Source organism: Excalfactoria chinensis, chromosome 3, assembly GCF_039878825.1.
Source record: "Excalfactoria chinensis isolate bCotChi1 chromosome 3, bCotChi1.hap2, whole genome shotgun sequence".
Taxonomy (NCBI): Eukaryota; Metazoa; Chordata; class Aves; order Galliformes; family Phasianidae; genus Excalfactoria; species Excalfactoria chinensis.
In genome coordinates, this window is record NC_092827.1 from 6,021,109 (window position 1) to 6,036,700 (window position 15,592).

The window sequence follows — 15,592 nt, forward strand, 5'->3', positions numbered from 1 at the left end:
ACCTCTAATTATGGCATTAGACATTGGTAATGACTTCAAGCATTGGATGAATAATGAGGTTATGCATGAGGCAATAAAACCTGTAGGCAGTTCTGCAGCCCAAGTGGAGAGCACAGGTTGTCTGCCATGGGGCACTGACACTTTGTTTTGTTCTCTACTAGGGGAAAATTGTGTTTTGTTTTGTTTTTTTTTCTGGGGGAAGAACCTCTTGTTTTTATCAGGGTGCAAAGTCTTATCTTTTAGATCATTAATTACAGAAGTAGTTTCTGTTTCAAAACTATTTTTGTTGTTTGGTGTTAAAAGTGAGCAGACAGTGTGTGTGTGTGTGCGTATGCAAGTGACTAATTACATGGTACAGAATGACGCCGGGTTTGAGAACTGTTGGGTTCAAGTGACAAAGTGAGGTACTTAGATAATCTCAAACAATGTGAGAAGAGGCTGCAGCACCTTGTTTTCCATCTGAGCAGAGAAAGGGAAGAAGGTTAACTCACTTAACTGCTGGAGTTCCAGTTCAGAGACTCGAATTCACAGAGGGCACCTTGGGCTCTCTCCGAGAACAGGTTGTCAAGACTCTGCAGCCTGAGCATGTGGCTGACAGCCAAGCTGCGTGTTGGGCTGAGAACTGTCCTTTTCTAATTCTGTGGTTACACATAAACATTAACTTGGTGGGGCCTTCTGTGCTCCTGGGACACATATGCTTGCTAAACCACTAACCTTTCCTCTCTATAAATACACAAGTACACAGTGAACATCTACAGGGGAGTTCCCTTTGACCTTCCATTTCTGTCCAAGGTGACCTTTGTGGGTGCGTTACAAATAGGCTGGGAATGTGAAGAGGAGAAGCAGGACTTGAGGATTGCATGTTGATTTTTATGGAACTCATGATGCATCTGCCAGGTCTGACAAACTTAGGATAAATGTAAAGGTTATGATGACTTTATATGTGAACAGGCAAGACCAAGTGATGCCTTTCTGTGGAAAGGCTGCAAGTTGCAAAGCATGCATAGAGCACCAGATAGATCACAAACATTGGAGTCTACTGTGAGATCCAGGTCTAATCCAAGGAACTCATCTCAAATCCTGTAAAAGTGGCATTTAGTTAAACTAAATATCAAGTACTTTCAAAATTACATTTCTAAACAATGTGTTTGCAGTTAAACATAGGATAGGAACTGAAACAGATAAAAATGCATATCCACATCATTTTTATTTCTGATTGCTGTATCTGTCATAAAGCAACTTTCCCTGCCATGGGGTGTTTTCTGTTACAACTGGAGAGTGGTTGCAAGGTGTTTCTGTTCTCCTAACTCCTCTTCTCTTGGTTAGAATTTTTCAGACTGGGGCTGGATCTTGGTTTGGTTTTTAATCTTGATAGTCCAGCAGGAATGAGGAAGGCAGTCTTTGCTGATCAGTATCTCACAGTTTCCTTAAGTACCATAGGAGTTCTGGGAGTGTGGTTTTCCTGTTTATGTTTTTATTTGTCCTTCCTTTTCCCTCCTACCACCTGTTTCCTTTGATATAATGTGTAGTGGCCCGACAGGAAAATACCTCTGATAAGCTGAAATGCAAAAAGTAATGCTCATAACACAATTTCACTTTCTTTTTAAGCTTAATAAGTCAAGCAGGGGTTTTGCCCTGTTAGTGAATTCAGTGCAGAATGGGGTTCTGGTTCCACTGTTGTGAAGAATAATACACTCACGGATTGTCCTCTCTATTTAAAAAGTCTATCTCAAGATCCCTGGTCTGAAATTTCTTGGAATTGGTTATTGCAGTTCAATTAAAACCTTAATGGGTGCAACATGACTCTTAACCTTGTGTGCACTGCAGACACGGAAACTGTAGACTTGGATATCAGCAAGTGTAGATAAAGATACTGAGCTGAATTACAACTTGCGAAAGAAGCATCAGAACTTGTTCTTCCACCTCAAGTAAGGCAAAGGAAACGAGGGAAATTCAAAGACAAAAGGACAGAAATATTCTGTGGCCTTACTTACGTTCATAAGTTAATCCCTGGATTCTGCATGAGGACACTGGTTTTGCTTGATACAGGGCAAACTTCACGCGTTCAAGTCAGATGGACTTACATGTTTCGCTATCAAACTCTGCAGAACATTAAGTTTCCAGTTGCATGTCCTGTATCAGATGTGTACTATAGTTCTAAGAAGTGAGAAATACTTCTGTAGACTTGCAGAAGTATCTTGTTCATATGTAATTTTGGAAGCTGAAAATAGTGAGATGTGGAGGTAAATGTTAACACAATAAAAGGAGCTAGGCTTTAACGAAGGTGGCGTCCCATGCTTTTCTTTAGTCTCTGAATTCTGTGGATAAGGTCTTGTCTTTGGAGTTTATTAGAGAGAGAACTGGCTGAAAGGGAGAGAAAATGGAAGTACTAGACTTGGATGTTCTCTGTGGACTGTTATCCTGGGACCAAACTTACTCGTTTATTATTTATGGAAACATCATTAATACAAAGCACTTGTATGCTGGTTAGATTTTCTGATGACACAAATGTAGGAGTCATTTTCCAGGGAAGATTATTCAGGAAACGCTGCATATCATTGGTTCCCTTCTATCACATTTCCGTTGTGCTTCCTCAAGTAGCTTTTTAGTCATACTGCTGTAAGCTGGAAGAATTTCTGCTGTGTGCTGGGAGCCCAGGGTTTGGCTGTGACTAAGGGGGAAGATAACCGGATGCCTTCAATGGTCGTGTTATAGTTATGTAATTTGAGGGAAAGGAAATGCATCGTAGAATGTGATGGTGAAATAAGTGATACTGTGTGCTGTTGCATAATGCAATGCAATAAGGCTGTCCAAGGGAGGTGGCGGGGTCACTGTCCCTGGAGGTGTTCCAGAACCATGGACAGTGGGCACGGTGGGGTGGGTTGGGGTTGGACTTGGTGATCTTAGTGGTAGCACAAAGTTCAATAGAGATCACAGAATAGCTGGGTTGGAAGGGACCTCAAGGATCATGAAGCTCCAGCCCCCTATGAATTGGCTGTTAGTGCTTTGGGATGGAAATCAGAATGGTTCTGGGATGTTCTGGTCCCTGTGGTCAGGGAGGAATCTGAATACCATGGGGCAGAGCTTGGTTTTTGGGAAGGAGTTCTGTGTTGTACCTCCTCAGAGTAACTGCAGTCTGGACATGATGATGTTGGAAGTACCTTGCAGTCCTAAACCAACCTTCAGCATTAGTTGGTAACTTGGCAAATATCATCAGTTACTTTAAGCTACCTTGCCTTGATGAGGTTTTACTTTTAGGACTGTGTTAGTTTTTGTAAGGTAAGACTGCGCTGTGTGGGGGATCAGGGGATTCATCATCTGTAATATGTCTATAATTCAGGCTGCTTTAATCGTTTTGGATGCTGGTGAGACTTCCTCATGATTCTGTTGTTCCTCAGAGCATATACTTAAAAAGACAAAGCAGAAAATGTAAGGAGATCAAGAAATACTTCCCCAAAATGAAGCTAGAGCCTAAAGGCTTCACTGTAGGGACTCAAACATCAATCTACCACACGGCAGAACTGCAGGGGCCTTTGACAATTGAAAGTTTCACTCATCTCGATAGAAAGATGAGCACCAGCATTTTGGGAATTGCACTCCTACTCTGATAAACTGCTTCATATGGTTGGTACCACGTGGGGTTGTTTGTCATAGTGTGAAATACTGTCTTTTTAGCATCTGCTAAATACTGTGCCTTCTTGTAGTTGTTGTGGTCTATGGACTTCGAACAGGCCAGAGATAATATTAATTGGTATTGGCAGAATGAGTTCAGGTTTAGCCCCTTAATCATAACAGCAAGAATAAACCATTTTTAGATGTTGTCCATAGTCTGTTAAATGCATTTATACAATGCTGCAGTGTTGCTTTAATTAGGGATGCTTTAGGTTTGGGCTTTTCAGTATCTTGGATCAGTTGCTGAGGACATCTGCTGTTTTTCTTACAATTGAACAACAGCCTTCAATCATAATCGAGACAGCTGGAAGGAGTGAAATGCTGGAAAACTTAAAAAACAAGAAACGTTGGTGGGACTGAGTTTCTTACCAGCTCACAATGAAATTAATGAGCTTATAGTAGGCAGATGATGTGGTTATTTCTTTTTTTCCTTTTTGTTGAGGACTCATTGTCTCAAAACACCAGGGAACTCAAATCTCCAAGTGCTTGGAACCAAAACTTGTGGACTTTTGTCTCCAGAACTCTCCCAGATTGCTGATATCTGAAAGCGAACGGAGCATAATGCCCAACGAAGGACTCTGTTCCTGATTCTCTTCTTTCAGTAAACATGAGCCACCGTGGAAACATGATTAGGGACTGTGATATAATCAGGTACTGAAAGTCTTAAGTTCTTAAATGAGACATTTTAAAATGTATTATATTTAAAATCAAGCTCTAGCATGCCAGGAAACTATTATTTGTACTGACTGTAGCTGAAAATGCTGCTAATTATTAATAACCATACTAATGAGTACAGCTTAAGCAAACTTGTGTTCTTGTTTTTGTTACCTTTCTGTTTTTTTGGTTTTTTTCCAGCTTTCCTTGCATGTTAGCTGTGTACCAGGACTACAACTTAGAAGAGGGTAGGAAGAATGGTTAGAGCAGCTTTCATATGAGGAGTAATTATACTGATTGGGACTTTCCAGCTTGGAGTGATGGATACAATAAATATGTATAGAATGATGAATGACCTTGGGAAGGTGACAAGAGAGTGGTAATTGATCTCTCATAATAGAAGAATTAACCAATATCAAATGAAAATACCATAGGCAGCTATCAAACAGAGCACTTAGTACAGTGTCAGTTAAGCACTGAAAGCTGTGGATGCCAAAAGGTGACTTGGATTCCATGTGTGATTAGATACAGGTGTGTTTTCATCCCATTTCATTCCATACGCAACTGGATCAGGAGCTACACTGAGGGCTGAGAAAATGCAGTGAGGAAATGCCACCACAGGCTCATTCCATGCTTTCCTTCCATGCCAGGTGTTGGGCTTGGGAGCTGGCTGCTTAGCGAGGTGAATAGTTGGTCTGAGCTGGCAGTCGTTACCATGGCTTGTTTCTTAAATTATCTCCTAATTGGTTTTATTCCACAGATTGCTCAGGAAATGCCTCTTCATTTTTCCTTCTGTCTCACCCTTCCTGTCTGGGTTTTTTTTCAATTTGGCGGTGGTTCTTTTTTCCTCTTAGTCTCACACTTCCTCTTCCAGTCTGAGAAACTGGAAATATGAAGATAATAGCTACAGAAGTTGCTATAAAGTATATAATATTATTTGAACAAAGTTCTGCTCTGATTTGATGTCGGCTCCTGTTGTTGTAAGAGGATCGTTTCCTTTCCTCAACCTAATTTCAAGGATCGTTTTGCATCTTCTACTGACCTGAATCTTATTAGTTTTGCTGCATTCCACAGAGATTTGCTAGACAATGATTAAACAAATTGTCCTTTTGTAACTTTTCAGTTAATTAGTAGGGTTTTTCTGAATGCTGGTGGGCAGCAGTATGAAAAGAATCCACCTTGAGTAATGAAAGGCTTTAATCTAAGCACCGACAGGTTTTCTTCCTGAACAGTGCTGATTAAAAGCTTTTATTTTCCTTATTAAACACTTTGATACAGGTTGACGGCAGTTCACCCAGAAGAGCTGCTGACTTGCCCTAAACTGAAGGATAAGCATATCTTCCAACTTCTGTGTCATGTTGTGCCAAGGAAGGTTGTGGAGGCTGCCAGCTGCAAGTATGCTTACACCTGCAACAAATGGAGGCAGGCTTTGCCTCCCAGGGTATGGGAGAACGTGGCACAGGACCCTCCATTTTATGTAGTGATCACATTTCTTTGACCATCTCGTACCTTCCACTGAGAAGTTTCTGTTGTTGTGGCTTTATTTGTCCCTTTTCTAAAATCCATCCAGAATTATTCATGTTGTACAAATCCACACCAGCGGATAGAAAAATAAGATTACTTTACATGCATCCATCAGTAACTCAGTGATTACAGATGATTTCATGAGCATTGGTTTTCCAGTTAGGCAAAAAGTACTTCGTCGTTATTGCTGCTATTGAACTGAGATTTGGGGAAGGCTATTCAAGATACCTTGTCTCATTAAAACTTCATAAAACACCATTGAATGAGTTGACAGAAGTGCTAGAACCAGCTATCATAAAAGGCAGCACAGCAGTGTGCACTCAGGAGTACAGTCACGTTTATACTCATGTTGTCATCTGTTCTGGCATTAGTGGAGCTCTGACAGAACTCCAAAAAGATCTTCATTTACACATTTTGAAAAGGCAATTGATGCACTTTGTATGTTTTGTTTTATTTATTTTTTTCTTTTAAAACGTTTTGTTGGGTGCATTGCATCGTGTTTCAGTGGAGTTTGGCTACAATTGAATTATAAAGGAGCTTCTAAAAATGGATGAAAATAATGAGCTAAATGATACTGCGATTGTGTAAGTATAGTCATATCCCATTGTTATAACCTGATAGTTTAAGTGCCGTGGAATCATCAGGTTGCACTGTTAAATTCAGATTACAAGTGGATCGTCACTGTCTAGAGGGGTTGTAGGCTGCCCTGTCCATCCCTGGAGGTGTTCAAGGCCAAGTTGGATGGGGCCCTGGGCAGTCTGCTCTGGTCTTAAATGTGAAGGTTGGCAGCCCTGCCTGAGGCAGGGGGGTTGGAGATTCATGATCTTTGAGTTCCCTTCCAACCCAAGCTGTTCTGTGATACTATGACGTATCTTACACTACACGAGACAATGTGTCTTTAAGTTGTTGTAGGGATTATACTTGTTCTAAAAGGAGTGCATTTCTAATTGAGATCACGGCATGGCAAGAAGTTCTCATGTTCATTCTTCACGATAGGTTTTGTACATCAAAGTGGGGCTTCAGTCACCATCAGTGAAAATAGGGCATGGTATGGAATGCTGTTCCTCTTTACAGGCCACGTGCGTCAACAACCCCAGTATTTAATTGTAGTGAACTGCTGAAGCTGAGGATTTCTAATGCACCACAATATGTGGAAGCCCTGCACAAAATAGGGGGAGTATGAATTACACCTCGCAATGCAGCATCTGCTGCTTCTTCCTTCACATTTCTGTGAGCGTGCCCTTGAGTTAATCAGGTGTTTCTTGGCCAGATCTGTTAACAGCCTCGCTGTGTGGAGCAGTTATTTTTGGACAGCACATCAGAGACTTTCAAAACATCTTACAAAAAAAAATAAAATGAAATGACTCTTGGCTTCAGTGGACACAATTCAGAGAACTTCAGTGAAAATATGAAATGGAAGGGGAAACCCAGGAGCTTTTTTCCTACTGTTGAATGAGCTTCAGCTACAGGTGTTTCCTTTGTAACAGCACGTGTGTTAAAGAAACTGCTCAAGTTGTCCTTAAGCACAGACGTGGCCTTTTCTTTTCCTCTGGCAGTTGTTGCAGTGTTGCCTCATACTCCCAGAGCCTCTGTGATGCTTTTTGGGTAGGACAAGTAGTAGTGGGGTTAAATGTGTGTGTTGGGAAGGGAGGTTGAGTGTGGGTCGTGCTGTGGTCTAAGGTTAGGGGAGCTGGGAGACAGCGATGAGCAGGTAGTGTTTGGGGTGGGCAAAGAATCTACAAAAATGAAGATCAACGAAAAAATAAGAGAAACAAGTACTGAAAATATTAGAAATGCTGATATAGGGACTCTGGGAATTCATAATAATGGTGTGGTATTGTGTGCTTGAGACTCTTAGTGTGTTTATCCAATACCAAAGAGAAATGAAAAGTATGATTCCACGCTTTGTTTGCCTCAGTTGGGGTCGTTCAGTTTGATCTGTAGTGAATATTTCTTTGGTGAACTGAATTCCAGTCTCCCCATGTTTGTATTTGTAGTAGAGTAAACCCAGCATGTTGTACACCAAGCAGTTCTCTTGAGTCCTCTTGATGGGAGGCAGCAATGTATGCTCTGGGTGGTTGAACTGTGGAAAGTCCCTAGTTATGAAGCTGCAGGCAAACTGCTGGGTGAAATTCCCCCCTTTTTAAACACAGGGATAAATATTTATTTAGGGTCATTATGAAGTTTAATACTAGTTTTCTTTGGATGGTTAAAAAAGTGGTGTGTAATCACTCGCCCTCATGACTTGCGTGTGCAGGGAGTGCTCTTTCAATTTAGTTTTATTATCTCAGAGGAGTTAATTAACTTTGTAGCACGTAGGAGCATAGTTTTTCTTAGAGATTACCAAACAAGCAGCACCAACCAGTGAAAAACACGTAGTTCTCTGTAGGATGTGATAATGCCTTGCAGTATTCTGCAAGTGAAGAAGTTGTCTGTTTTGCTAATAACGCCAGTATGCACAGCTACATTTGCCTATAGGTAATACTAACCAGTGTCAGATGTTTCACTGCAGCATTTTGAAGGCTGTTTACTGCTCTTCTAGAACTGTGTTTTCTTTCCTCCCCTCTTTTACATTTGCAGTTTGCCCTTTTAAGGAAAGAAGTGTTTGTTTCTGTTTCGTGTTGGCAGCCCATCAAAGCAAGTCCTTTAGAAATGCCATTAGGACTCTGCATCAGGCTGATAACCTTCTGAAGAAAGCAGACTGTCCCTAACAAGGTCTACGATCCTGTCATAAACAGACCCTAAAGTTCTCTTAGGAAGATGTCTTTTGTTTAGGACGAGCTTAAAGGAACAGAATAACTTGCTTAATCCCCAGCATAGTTGCTTATTTCCAAAGGCTCACCACTGCTCCACTAAGGGATGTGTGTGTGCCTCTTCCCCAAAGTTGTGATGGAAAGGCATCCTTACCCACCCAAGTCTGACCAGAGGAGCTAGATGCCTGCAGGTTGGTTTTTGTGAGTCATGTATGATGTGCCATGATTAAGAACTGGAGCAGTGAGAAATGAAGAACAATGAAGGCTCTGGGTAACCTTGGTTGTTCCCTTTGGCCAGAGTTGGCTTACCAGCAGCACGTTTCTCAGCCTGAAACTGAGAGGTTTGGGCAAAAGACTGTTGGGGGAGTCCAGAGGTGTTTAGTTGGTATGTCTTAGTGGCACACTTCAATTTGATTTTCATGCAGGAGTGGTCTTCCTGCTGTTGCACGCTTTGATGTGCCTGCAATACTAATGATTTAGTGGAGCTGTACTATTTGTTTTCACTTAGCTGTCTCTGTTGTACATCGGAAGACGTTCGATGGCCCAACAAACTTGATAGTTTGTCTACCAGGCAATGCTGACAGGTCAGATTTAGATTATGGTTGCTTTGGGAGATGACCACAGTATTCCTGAGGATCATATTGGGCTTTGATAGTGATTTTGCAGGGGAGCTGAGTTTCAAACTAATATTACCATCTGTGGTGAGTCTTTACTGTGATGGTTTCATTTGTACCGTAAATAAATATGGTAATTACTTTGAAGAATGGTTTCATGAGGCACTTTGTGGACTTGCCAAGGCCTTGTGTTCAACCCTGTTGTTCACAGGGTTGATTTCAGATAAACTGATTTGGTATCTTTGCTCGGAGGGATCTTATTTTTAATGACACTTTCAGTACAAGCTTTTTTGTTCTTATTATTCTTATCTCCAAAGTGGAACATCAAAAGAGTCACAGACACCTGGGTAAGCTGAAAACGAGCCCTCACAACACTTTCACCTTCCCTCATGTGCTATGCCCTTAGTTTTGTTTCTTAGCTTGTAAAGAATCACAGCCCCAGGAGGACTTTGGTTATTCCTTGCTCCACCCTGCTTATCTCAGTTCTATTTGGAATTTATGGCACGTTTTCCTGCAACCTTCTAAATTACAAGGTGCTTTGTTATCTCTTCTTAAACGTCTTTAGTGTTGGCAAGTCTTGAGGGATACCGCTAAAAATTATTGAAAGTGAATGTTTTCTTTGAATAATGAATGTAATATATATTTTTATATGTTTCCTTATGAGTGGAATATTGAGGTTACCTGGGTTGGGCTTTGGGTTTTAAGCCCTATTGCATTACTTTCTTTGGTGCCTGCAAAAGCCCTCAGTAGATGAGAGCGTATCTTTATAGAACGAGTTATGAAGGATTTATGGTTTCTCTCTCTGGCACAGGGAGAATCTGAAATTCTTACCTTGGAAAATGAATTATTGGCAGGTAATGACTGCTGTAGAAGTGCTTCTGCAAGTCTCGTTTGGGAACATAGGGGAAATAAATAAGAAAGAAAACTCACCACGTGTTACGCAAACAGCCATTTTGCTGCAGTGGATTGAAAGAGTAATTGCCGTCTTCTTGTATACTTTGTGATACGTTTATGTGATGCTGGGAACTTCAGTGCATACATCAACAGAAGTCTACAGTATGATGCAGGTTGTATTCCTTAGACAAGCCGCAGTGGTGTGGGTGGTGTAATCTTTCTGCGTAACGCTGAGGAGCGTTATGGCTGCCTGCATCATTGTGTTGAGTGGTGAGACCATGGACAGGTGGGCCAGCATGGCGGGATGGAAAGACAGAAGGAGGTCCATGAGCTGGCGGTGCTGGGTTCCTTGTCCCATCTTCATTCTCCTTCCTCCAAATGAGGTCTCCTCTGTGTGAAACAGCTGCTTCAGCACAGACCTTTGGTAACTGTTGATGGACGGGGAGGTGGAACTCCAAATTCAGGTGCTTCGAGGTTATATCCTAACATCCTCCCACCATTTTGTCATTCATATCTCCATTGAGTTCCTCTTATTTGTTTGCTTTCTAACTATTTGTCTTTCCATCTGAAACAACAGTGTAAAGAAGTCAATGTATAAACATGGGAGGAGAATGATAGCCCTTAGAGAACCTTGTAAATGTCCGATTAAAAGAATTATTGTTTCCTTGGCTGCTTTTTGCTAAGTGATGCCATTCCTTGGAAGATGCTGTAAGAGTTCTTTGGAAGTGGTAATGCTGATTAGGTTTTGCTGATGTTTTTAATAAGTTTTTAACGTTACTGCTGGGGGTTCCATTGAAAATGTTGACACATTCTTCTATTCACTGATTAGAAGGTGAGATTTTGTCAAAAGCTTCCCAGTTAAAACTTCTCTTGCATGAATCCCAAACCAGCTGTTACTGGGAAGCTGCTTTTCCTGCTCAGGCACACACCCAGACCTTCATACAGCAGATGTGAGTGATCCTGAAGTCACTCCTGATTCCATTTAGTATACCCGAACATCTCTGTGCACACGATTATTCCTTGCTATTTCTCCGTATTACCTTGAGGCTGTAATATTTTTAAACCTTTTCCTTGTAAGTACTGAAAAAAGCTCAATTGAAGTCACATGCTATTTTAAGACATAAATCCAGAATGTTACTCCTTTACCATACAAAACCAGACTGTTTTTACTGGCAGTCCCAATGTTGATTTTAGAGCATCAGTGAGATAAAGCACAAGTCTTTTGGGCAGCTTTAGGATGTGAGCCTCCTCTGCGAGAACCTTTAGTTGACGCTGAATCCTGTTTGTTCACCGGTGGAGCAGGGGAATGTTGGTTCACACAGAGTACTGTGGTTGGCATGCTTCCTGCCCGAGCTGCAAGCTGACAGCAGCCACAGGCAACTACTTTGCACTGGCTTGGAAAGACAAGACAGCTTGTTTGAAAGCAGAGCAAAAAGCAGCAGGGCTGAGGAGTTGTTACAGCTGCCACTTTCACATCTGGGAAGCGGGTTTGCATTTCATAATGCCCTTGCCAAACTGGTAGGAGCTGGGTGTGCCTAGATCTTGCTTTGTCCTTTGGGAAGCCAAGCTTTGCTTTTATAAGTGACGTGCTTGATTTGTCAAAATCCTCAATCTCTCAGCTTTTGTTGTGTTGTTGTTTTAGGAGGGCCAAACATATGGGCCATCACCGCAGAAGAACGGGCCAAGCATGACAAGCAGTTTGATAGCCTTAAGCCCACGGGAGGCTACATCACAGGTTAGTCTGGGATTCTGCATTACACATTAACTTCTGGGTACACATAAGTAGTGTTGTGAAACAGATTGAAAACTACATCCTATTTCAGGCCTTTGTGGTGTGACTAATAAGCATACTTTGGGCAAACAGCCACAGGTTATTACTAAACTTGTGTGAGCTTTGGGTCGAAGTCTGGCACAGAAGCACACAGTTATTAACCCCATCACTTCTGCAGCCAGCAGTCAAGTGCTGTCACTCTGTCTAGCTTCAGAAAACAGAATCAGGGGCTGAATCTGCATCGAGATGAGAAGCTGCCAACAAAACACTTGTAGTAGCTATTGTGGCAGGCGATGTCAGGGACACAAGAAGTGCTCTCTTCTGTCTGAAAAGGGCTGGAGAACACTGTGCTGTTAGATATCTTTGTTCTGGAGTAGGAGGCAGGGAGAGAGATGCTGACAACTCGTTAATGACTGCTTATAGTTTATTAACCCTCACTCCTGCCTGCCTAACTATCTGCTGAGTCTGTACCCTGTCTGTTAATTCTGGTGCTCCTGTTTTTCCTCTTTTTGGTCTGGAAAGGACAGAGAAAAGAGTGGGAAGTTGTCTATGGGGGGAGTATGTACTTCTGTTGGCTAAGGGATAACTGTCTCCTGCATTGACCAAACAAATACTGCTGTCTCGGTGCTATTTTAGCACCAGCTGGAAAGCATGCAGTCCCAGGGACTACCTTGAGGCCATATCATGGTTGTCACGTGCATGTCTACAGGCTTCATTATTTATTTGTTGAGTGCTTGAAATTAAAGTCTGTATGTGAATAGAAGGGGAAGAAGGTGCTGAAAAAATAACCTGAGGCCTTAGATTTAAGCTTTTATAAATTGCTCGTAGAGAGGAGTAACCACCACTGCCTGTGTTTTATTATATCTTTGTTTAACAGCGCAGTCAATGTCAGTTGATGTGGAATTTGGTACGAATGTGCACAGTGGCTCCTGTTCTCTTCCTGAAATACTGAACTATTGGATGCTTCTGTGATGGAACTGAATATTGCTTAGAACATGAGATTTTTCTTCTTTTTTTCCTAGGCAGGCAGTAATGGCTCAGGTTAGGTTGGATAAAGGAGAAGGAAAGAAATGATGTGCTCATCCTTTCCTCTATAATTAATTGGGTCATGATTACGTTTTTGGCCATTTATACTTGTATGACATTTCTTGAAATGGTGCATTTGTTAAACTGTTGGCAGCCTTTTGGTTTCTTTCTTACTCCCACATTTTAAAGCTTCTTACTGCTATTTGAAGCTGTGCTTCAGAGAGCTGATTCAAGATTACAAGAAGACTATCTGAAAATAGATGTCAAAAAGGAAGGAGCTAAGTGACACAGGACTGAAAAGATAAAGTGTGGTGATTCCTTTTGAGGATCTGCTCCCACAGGAGAGTGCTGAGACTATCTGAGATGCCTGATACTTGTCAGTAATCCATGTCTCTAGTGTTAAAACCTCTTTCTTTTCATGTTTGTCATAGGTGATCAAGCACGTACCTTTTTTTTGCAATCAGGTCTACCATCTTCAGTCCTTGCTGACATATGGTAAGGGGTTCTTGCTTTAATTTGATATTTCTATCTTTTAAGATGGGAAGTGCATAGCATCCAACTACTAAAACAAACAATCTGTAGCTCCGTAGTAGTTGTAATGGACTGTAAGATACCAACCCGGATCTGTAACATAGGAAAAGGACAAAGTTCTGTTCTTTGCAACACGTATGTGGTAGTTGCAACACTTAAAAGATAGCTTTTCTTCTCTGTAACTCTTCAGTCTTCATCCATGGTGCTGCAGTGGATGTTGTTATCAAGATGTATGCATGCTGAAAGTCAGAGCAGGCTATAATAATGAAGAGGAACTCACTAGTGGGCAGTGTGAAAGGATGTATTTTGATCTAATACGAAGTTAATTTCTCCTTCTGACACTTCACAGCACAGATCAGCCCTGATTTGTTCTGAGTAGTAAGAGAACAAAGCTGGGAATGGAACATGCAGCTCATTATTAACCTTGTCATTTTCTACTAATTTTATCCACGTTCCTGTGCCCGTTCGTGGACATTTAATTATTAATAAGATTTCAGAATTTGTGAAGTAATGCAGTTTTCAAAGTGGCTTTTAATGCTTGTAGCAGGTTTCTATATTGCAATGCTTTTTTGCAGTATTTCCTTTTGCTACGACTTGCTCATTTAAAATGATTGTGGAAAGAAGCATTGCTGTAGCAACAAGTAAGCAGGAGATGACTGTTTTCCCAATATCTTCCTACTCTTAAGTATTTAATACACAGTAACTTTGAAACTGAAGTAAGTAGAAGTCTACCAAGTGAATTTAATTGGATATAGTTAGGCATTATAGTGTGAAATGATGCAAACTTACGAGAATTTAAATGTTGTCGTAAGTAGAAAGCATATAGATGGTTGCAGTGTGTTGTTTTTTTGTATGAAAATAATATGTAAAATTGATGATAACGCTTCTCATTTGTGGAAAACTTGAAGTTACATTTCTCCCATGTGAATTCTTTCTTTCTTTGTTTTTCCCTTAAGGGCACTGTCAGACTTGAACAAAGATGGAAAAATGGATCAACTGGAGTTCTCCATAGCCATGAAACTCATCAAGCTGAAATTACAAGGACAGCACTTGCCTATGGTTCTCCCTCCTGTCATGAAACAAACTCCAGTACTTTCACCTCTAATGTCAGCTCGCTTCGGTACTTATTAATATATAGTTAATTAGTGTTCAAAGAGAAAACACACAGTTGATCTGCATTCAAATACAAGTATCATTAATCTGACCACATCACTGGGGGAGTCAGTTAAAACCAAAAAAACCACCGTGGCTTTGCTGATGCAAGAAATCCATGAAGCCTCTTACTTGAGGCAGAGCAAATGGCCTTTTTGATGACTTCATTCTCTGGAGACGTTAAATAATAAAGAAGCAGCATCTATTGAATTTTGAGGTTCAGGAAGGCCCTTCACATCTGCCCTTTGACTTGCAGGCTGTTATACTGAAGGCCTTTTTCTGTCTCCCTCTATTCACTCATATTACACTCCTAACTTTCTTCCTTTTAAGTCAAACTTAGCAGTGGTCAAAGTTTTAACATCAGTTATGTATAATACTTCTATAGGATGAATCAGATTGTTTACTTGATCATTGACGGAATATAATTGTTTTTAACTTTTCTGCTATGTTTTGGAATTGAGTGTGTGTCAGTGCATGTCTGCACACTGATGGGTATCTTGTAGGAGAAAATACTCACCTGGTTTCAGCTAGGCTACTAAATTCAGCATGTGCTTCTTTTGGTGTTTATACAGTTAAATGCATGCGTGTATTAATTGCACGTGTGATTTTAAATGCCTGCCCAACTCTAAACCTTGTGTTTGCATACCAATGCATGCATTTATATATAGCTGTGGTTGGCAAATTAATACTTACTGTTAACCATTCATCACCTCATCTGCATCCTGTTTTCCTCCACAAGATTTAGTCAGTAATTCGAGTGTCCTAATCAGAAAACTGCCTTAAAGAAGTCCCTGTGCTGGGTGTGGGTCCCTAAATATGGATATTTCACCCTTGTACATTCTTCCAGGACCAAGATTAGGAAGAGACTTAGTTCAGAAATATCACGAGCTGTTCTTTGTAGAGAATTGTTGCAAGTTTCCTGTTCTGTTAGAGTTCTATCTCAGGGGGCAGACACAGAAAGGCTTGTTAAAAAGTGAGTTATGTTGATAATTATAGAAAAT

General features: G+C 41.0%; 1 protein-coding gene across 13 annotated transcripts in view; it reads left to right on the forward strand.

The window, feature by feature from the left end:
- Nucleotides 1-15,592, forward strand: part of ITSN2 (intersectin 2) — a 63,287-nt gene that overhangs the window by 9,783 nt on the left and 37,912 nt on the right. For all 13 annotated transcript variants that reach the window (XM_072331344.1, XM_072331350.1, XM_072331356.1 and 10 more), the window contains exons 3-5: nucleotides 11,754-11,846; nucleotides 13,340-13,403; nucleotides 14,396-14,559. In XM_072331344.1, the coding sequence (XP_072187445.1) occupies nucleotides 11,754-11,846; nucleotides 13,340-13,403; nucleotides 14,396-14,559 (321 nt within the window). The remainder of the gene's footprint in view (nucleotides 1-11,753; nucleotides 11,847-13,339; nucleotides 13,404-14,395; nucleotides 14,560-15,592) is intronic.